Source organism: Microtus ochrogaster, chromosome 10, assembly GCF_000317375.1.
Source record: "Microtus ochrogaster isolate Prairie Vole_2 chromosome 10, MicOch1.0, whole genome shotgun sequence".
Classification (NCBI taxonomy): domain Eukaryota; kingdom Metazoa; phylum Chordata; class Mammalia; order Rodentia; family Cricetidae; genus Microtus; species Microtus ochrogaster.
The window spans coordinates 82,387,464-82,395,145 of NC_022016.1; the positions used below are offsets into that span (position 1 = coordinate 82,387,464).

The window sequence follows — 7,682 nt, forward strand, 5'->3', positions numbered from 1 at the left end:
GACAGGGTTTCTCTGTGGTTTTGGAGCCTGTCCTGGAACTAGCTCCTGTAGACCAGACTGGTCTCAAACTCACAGAGATCTGCCTGCCTCTGCCTTCCAAGGGCTGGGATTAAAGGCGTGCGCCACCACTGCCCGGCCTACAGGGTGATTTTTAACACTCCGTTTGCAAGCTCGTGTTCAGTCAAGATTCCATTACAGCATGCGCGTTATGTCAAGCCTCAAGAGTCTAACTCTTCCTCCTTGGGACAGAATGTGACTTGCAGAGGGTCTACGTTACTTCTGTTTTGCTCAGATTGAGATTTCAAAACTGAACACATGAGTAATCTACTTCCCATGGTATTCCACTGGATTATGATAATCAGAAGTACCTGTATGCACTATTACCAGACATTAATTAAAATTTAAGTCCTCAGAAAACAGGGAAGTTAATTTCTCTCTTCTATGTACCAATTACTTTTCACTGAACTAAAAGTGAAAAGTGACAGAACAGGAAAAAAAATCCAGTCACTTACCCTGTTTACAACAATCTCATCTCCACTCTGTGCAAAGCACTGTGGACAACAAATGGCCGAGATGGAACTGGTGGCCCCAAGGTGTGCACTTCAGTTTTTGCCATTGCACACAGGTAAGGCTGCTGTGAGTCTCCCAAATCACTACAGACAAAGGTAGGTTCTGTTTGCACTATAGCATGAAGGGACTGGTTTCTATTTTCATCTTTGTCATTTGGATATTTACAGGTTCTATAGGATAACCACAGATAAATGTTCCCATGTCGGAAAGCCATACAAATGTCAAGCTTGGGTCAGACACCAATGAGCAGCCACAGTACAGAGAACAAGAACTCAGTAATGTAACTGTGAGCTGAGCTCAGTGGTTCACTCAGCTGCAGTGAGAGATGCAGATAATTACAGGCATAGCTGAAGATATATTCCTTCTGAGGAGTTCGAAAGTCTGAAGTGAGGCAAATATCAAGAAGAGAAAATGGTAAGCAATCTTTGTGGGGTAAGTAAGGCTCACCAGGGCAGAACTCAATATTCCAAGTGAGTGAAGGAAAGGTAAAAAAGACATTGTACTGACACTCATCAATCTATGCGTCCTAATTCAGACGGCAGCTGGGGCATTTCCCATTACCTTGCTGCCCTCAAGTACATGAGGAGGTCACAGTCGCTGACTCCAGGCATCCAGACAAGTTCCTCATGCTGAGTCACAGCATCACCATCTGGAGAAGGAAATGGTTGCAAATCTGGAAGTTTGGCCTGGAAGACAGGGATGGAGAAGTCACCACCAAGGTAAGCACTAGAAAGGCATCCCAGCATGCAGTGTCCTGGAAATGCGCACTCTACGGAAAGGTAAGAGCAAAAACACAAAGGTAAGAGAAAAAACACTGAAACTGGCCCGTGATACAATGGACCATTTCACCATAGATGTCACAACTGCACAATCCCTCTTAATAAGCAGTGATGGCCGGGCGATGGTGGCGCACGCCTTTAATCTCAGCACTCGGGAGGCAGAGGCAGGCGGATCTCTGTGAGTTCGAGACCAGCCTGGTCTACAGAGCTAGTTCCAGGACAGGCTCCAAAGCCACAGAGAAACCCTGTCTCGAAAAAGCAAAAAAAAAAAAGAAAGAAAGAAAGAAAGAAAGCAGTGATGGTGTCAAAGCCACCTGTACCAATGTGACCTCAAGAATGAAAAGATTGGATAAACAAGTAGAACAAACAACACCAAAAGGTATTACAGAGTGACAGCTCTGGATAAGAACAAGACATACATCTCCAATATACATTTTCAGGTCAGACACAGCAATTTACAAAACCACACCTAAGGTTAAGATAAAAACAGTGAGCTACTAAAGTTAACATTGAAACAGTTTAATTAACTTAAGTGGTAGAAATAGCATAGTTTGGGAAGAAAAGAACTTTTTATCAAGGGACAGGAAGAAACTCTCTGGAAAAAGACAAGTCTGAGATTTACTATGACTCTGCTGAATGAACTGAATAGTGTATATAAAAACAAACCACCAGGGCAGTGGTGGCACATGCCTTTAAGTCCAGCATTTAGGGGGCAGAGGTAGGTGGATCTCTGTGAGTGCAAGGCCAGCCGGGTCTACAGAGTGAGTTCTAGGACAGGCTCCAAAAGCTACAGAGAAAGCCTGCCCAGAAAAACCAATTAGATAGATAGATAGATAGATAGATAGATAGATAGATAGGTAGGTAGGTAGGTAGGTAGGTAGGTAGGTAGGTAGGTAGGTAGGTAGGTAGGTAGGGCAATAAAAAAAGCAAATCACCTGATGTAACACATACATTCCAAATAAGAACATGAGTGATCACAACAACCAAGATTCTAAGTAATCAGATTTCTTACCTGTACTCTAAGGCAGAACAGGGGTAAACAGGCAAGTACAAAGGCTACTGTAACTACCAGATGTAATGAACTGCTCTGTCCCTTTAAGAGACAAGTCACGCCCACTCACTCCCCTGCCTGAGAAGGTAAGCTGATCTATAGCTTCCAGCTTCATTCCTTCACTACCCCCCCTTCTCCCCTTTCCTCTCCATAACCCACTAAACAAATATCCAACCTCACTCTGCATGGTGTGCCTATCTATATCTCTGTCTCTCCTATGGCTGTGCGGCTCCCTGCCCAGGACCAGCCGCCAGCATTCTCCTCATGGGACTAGCTGCCCCATTGACATCTCTCACCCATCACGAGGCTCCCTGGCTGAGACTCCTGGCTCCCTGCAGCCACTAGAGGAGCTACACTGTCCCTGCCTGGGACTGGCTGCTCTTGCTCTCTGGAACTGATGCCCACTGCCTGCCAACACTTTGGGGACTAGCGGCATGGTCTCAGGACCCTCTGCCCGCTGCAGCCACTTGGAGACCCACAGCATTTTGTTAAAACCTTAACATCAGAGGCCTAGGGAAGGACCTACAAGTTACCCGACATTCTTGTTGTAAGAGCCAAAGTTATGTTTTAAGTTTTAATCACTGTGCCTAAAAGATAAAACAAAAATGCCTCTGTAAGCACTAAACCTGTAAAACCTGTAAAAAACCTGTCAGCCCAATGTCCAAGGACAAATACTTCCTGAAGTATTAGAGGTTGTTATTCAGGTAAGATAACTTCTCTAAATAAGTTTGGTTGACCCAACCGCACCAGATGTGCTTGATCACAGGTACGCAGGATGATTAATAGGCAGGAGGTTCATCAAGAATGGATGTTTGGTGCTTGCTTCAGTAGCACATATACTAAAATTGGAATGATACAGAGAAGATTAGCATGGCCCCCGCACAAGGATGACACGCAAATTCGTGAAGCGTTCCATATTAAAAAAAAAAAAGAATGGATGTTTGCTCCCAGTTGGATGGTTGGAAGTACAATAGCCTTGTGAGTTTGACTTTGAAAGTAACTGGCAGAGGCAGGCAGAAATCTGTGAACTCAAGGCCAGCCTGGTCTCGGTAGAGAAACCCTATCTCAAAAATCAAAACCAACCAAACAAACAAACAAAAAAGCACCTAGTCAACATGCCTCATGGCCATTTTTCTGGGAACCCTGAAATGGATCTTGTCAGAGTTTATCATCCTGGCCAGTATTTAATTAAAGCTTGATTCAAATTTGGCTCAAAATTTTCGTAATAGTCTTATGTTGTTTTGATATTTTATACTGTGCTGAAATTCCTAGAAACAGTTTAAGTGAAAAAAGCAGACCAATGTAGAAGCAAACACTGGAAAAGCACAGTGACACATATTAAGTTTAACAGTCTAGCAGACTTGAAACAAAATTCCACACCCTAATCTGCATTAGGTAGGCTGCTTATGAGCCACGTGCTAGGAGAGGGAAGTGATGGGGAATCTTTGTCAGCCAATGATCTTTAAGGAGTAGTATCAGGTTAAGGCATGACCTTTGGGAGAAAAACTCAGGCCCAAGGTTTGTTCCTCTCTCTGTGGTCCCTGCACTAGTCCAGCTGAGCTTGGACTTCTCGTTCCTGTTTTGTGAGTTTGCACCTTATAATAAAGAAAAATATAATTGGTCTGTCTTTTAGCTAGCCTGGTTTTCTTTCGACTGGAGATAATTCAACAGGAAAGAGAACAAGGTAAAACAAAGAGAGAGAAAAAAATCACTGCCCCACCCAGGGGACACCCTTGTCTCCCCACACCATCCAGAAATCTCGACTTTGAGTGAAAGCTCCTATTTTCGAATACTGTACACACACATCTGCTCTGCCAGGAAGATGCACAGCTCTGCTTCCCAGGCCACCTCTGATGGACCCGAATTCCTGGAAACCTCACCTTTCCCAACCAAGGTATGTGGCACACTCTAACCAAATAATGATCTTTCACATTTAGTATTCACTTTATAGCTTTTTGGGTTCCCTCCCCCACCCCCCGCCCCTGACAGGGTTTTTCTTCCGTGTAACAATCCTAGTTGTTCAGGAACTAGCTCTGCAGACCAGACCAGGCTGACCTTGAACTCACAGAGTCCCCGTGCTAGAATTAAAGGCATGAACTACCACCACCAAGTTTATAAGCTATCAGGTTATAAAAGCTTTATTTACTAGAAAAGCAGAACCCACCCTTAATCCTCCAGGAACCTCCCTTAACTTTTCCCCAAAGTCAGCTACCTCTGTCAAGGCACCAATTTCTGTCTGTATCAATCCTGACAGCCTATATCATATATCTGTTTGTTTTTCCACTACTTTCATCTGTCTAGCTCCCAGAGAGAGTCTTGGCAATTAAATACCCCCAAAACAGAGTGATCTAGTTCAGTTTTTTCTCTGCCCCATCACAAGGTGTCACAATTAATTCTACTTAATATGAAAGGAGATAGATGCCCATTTGTAAAGTCAATGATGTTGGTACTGGCTTTGTATCCCCAGGCCAGGTCCAATCTCTAGTATACAATGGCTCTTCATTAAATGAAAAAGGTATTATAGTTGGGGAATAGGACCAATCCCTAGAGGAGGGTGTAACAAGAAATACAATTGGGTGACATAGAACAAAAAATGGAAATGGCTTTTAATGGTAGAATATGAGGCCTAAACAAGAGGAATACAGGTGACCAACAACAGACTCCAATCTTCATCACAGTCACTAGGGGGACCATGCGGCACTGCAGTAAGGACTGGCTCTCCAGTCAAGTAGGTCTCTTTCGGAGGATATATGCGAAGATGTGTCACAAACATCAGTGCGCACGGGTCATTCACTGTGGCATTACACATAACTGGGCATCTCAGAAATGCTGCATCAAATACAGGCGACAAGGGGGGTGGGGGAGGTGAGGAAGAGGCAACTTTGGATGACAGACCATCCCTGAAGGCAAACAGAAAGGGAGCCCAGAGAGTACATATCATCTACCATTATGTAAAGGGCGAGAGGAAATAATAGAAAATGGAAAGAAGCATCATTGTAAAGTTAACACATCATAATAGAACATTATAAAATCCCTAAATTAAATGAAAAATTACATGCAACAACAGTTGAATTGGTTCTACTCAGGAACTATTTTAAGCAATGCTAAAACATTAATTTACCTGCACAGCCCTCATGGGCTACAGTAAAAAGGTAAACAGAATTTAACAGCACACTGGTTCCCAACAACTGTGAGTATAGTTCATTGGCAGAGTGTGTGTAATGCACACGCAAGGCCTGGCACCAAATCCCAGCACCAAAGGAAGTCAAAGGAAAGCATTCTAATAGTCTATAGCAGTGTGAATATTGCTATTTGTGGTTATAAAATAAATCATATGCAGGAGAAAGAGATTTAGATGAATGAAGCTGGGCAATGGTGGCATATGCCTTGAATCCCAACACTCAGGAGGGAGAAGAAAGTGTATCTCTGTGAGTTCAAGGCCAGCCTGGTCTATAAAGTGAACTCCAGTACAGCCAGGGCTACACAGAGAAACCCTGTCTCAAAGAATAAAAAAATAAAACCAGATTTAGATGAAAGCAGAGCAGGGTTAATAGAAATGTTAAAGTTTTAAGTAACAAGATCAGAACGAACTTACACATGTAGTATTACACACACACATACACAAACAGAACTAGGGTGAGAAGAAGGGACAGGGTGTTTGAGATCACTGATTTGGAGCTACAGAGCTGGCCCAGAGTTCATGCAGTGCACATTTAACTGTAACTCCAGCTCCAGAGGGGACCCAATGTCCTCTTCTGATTTCTTTGGGCAACTAGACTCATGAGCACATGTCTCCACAGACACAAGCATGCTCTAAACTCTAAAGTAAAAGAAAATATTGAGAAAAGGAAATTACTGGATTTTTCCCTATCCTATTTTATATGTGTGGTGTGCACAAATGTCTACATCTTACTGTATGTGAGTGGGTGGGGAAATGCAGAGAAGCCTGCGGTTAAAGCAGAAAATCACCCTCAGTTCCTCTTTGATTTTATTGATGGAGGGCCTCTCTCTCAAACCCAGAGCTTACCACTATCACTGCTCTGGGGACCTCAGTTCTGAATTCTTCTGGAATTATACTGGAATACTGGAATTGTGGGACCAACGCCACACACACTTGGCATTTTCGTAGATTCTGGGGATCAGAATGAATTCTGGTTCTCACACTTGCAGGTCAAGAGCTTTGTTTTTAATTGCAGTGATTTATTTTTGTGTCATGAGGTTGGTGGTATACCACAGCAGAAATGTAGAAGTCAGTCAAGAGTCAGGTCTCTCCTCCAACCATGTAGGTGCCAGGATCATACTTCGGTCGCCAGGCTTGAGCCATCTTGCCAATCAAATGCAAGTGATCACTAAGCCATCTCCCAACCCCAAGATATTATAGACTTTGGTTTGGTGTGAAATATTGTAGTTGTGTCTTTTTTTTTTTAAATATTTATTTATTATGTATACAATATTCTGTGTGCGTGTATGCCTGCTGGCCAGAAGAGGGCACCAGACCTCATTACAGATGGTTGTGAGCCACCATGTGGTCGCTGGGAATTGAACTCAGGACCTTTGGAAGAGTAGGCAATGCTCTTAACCTCTGAGCCATCTCTCCAGCCCAATGTAGTTGTGTCTTTAATAAGAGGTCTTTTTTTTTCTCATTGTGCTAGCTGTAATTAAAATGATGGAGTGACTCATTTCAATCACCACAAGTAGGAAGCAGCCTGAGGAGATCAGACAAGTCTCACTAGAACTCTGCAAAGCTCAGTGACACTGAGGACTGTATTCTGTTCCGACTTTTGTATGTGTTACTATCTTCGCTAAGAAAAAAGCTAAAACTTAAAAAAGTTAAATAGATTTTGGTACTTTAAAAGTTGACTATTAAAATATATTTCCATTGGGAGGCAGAGGCAGGCAGATCTCTGTGAGTTCGAGACCAGCCTGGTCTACAACAGCTAGTTCCAGCTATGATATTAAATTAGCATTTGATTTAAATGAAAGCATACAAAACCCAAGTCTAGCAAACCTGCTTCTTTCCGGGATCTAGATGCATCCTCCTCTAGCAGCACCTTTTCTGTTAAGGTAGGAAATAAATCTTATTTTTTGGGTTTTTCGAGATAGGGTTTCTCTGAAGCTTTGGAGCCTGTTCTGGAACTAGCTCTTGTAGACCAGGCTAGCCTCGAACTCACAGAGATCCCAAGTGCTGGGATTTAAAGGCATGTGCTACCACCGCCCAGCAGAAATAAATCTTAAGTCAAAATCCAGTATGAAGCCGGGCGGTGGTGGCGCACGCCTTTAAT

The 7,682-nt window shown here is 43.2% G+C and overlaps 1 protein-coding gene and 1 non-coding gene across 12 annotated transcripts in view; one reads left to right on the forward strand and one right to left on the reverse strand.

Moving 5' to 3' along the window:
* The window catches only part of Rere (arginine-glutamic acid dipeptide repeats), a 367,056-nt gene that overhangs the window by 120,460 nt on the left and 238,914 nt on the right, over positions 1 to 7,682 (reverse strand). For all 11 annotated transcript variants that reach the window (XM_026782135.1, XM_026782129.1, XM_026782128.1 and 8 more), the window contains one exon: positions 1,132 to 1,256. In XM_026782135.1, coding sequence (XP_026637936.1) covers positions 1,132 to 1,256 — 125 coding nt within the window. The remainder of the gene's footprint in view (positions 1 to 1,131; positions 1,257 to 7,682) is intronic.
* On the forward strand, positions 3,216 to 3,322 carry LOC113456694. Its single transcript, XR_003377449.1, has one exon. It is a non-coding gene; the product is annotated as a U6 spliceosomal RNA (small nuclear RNA).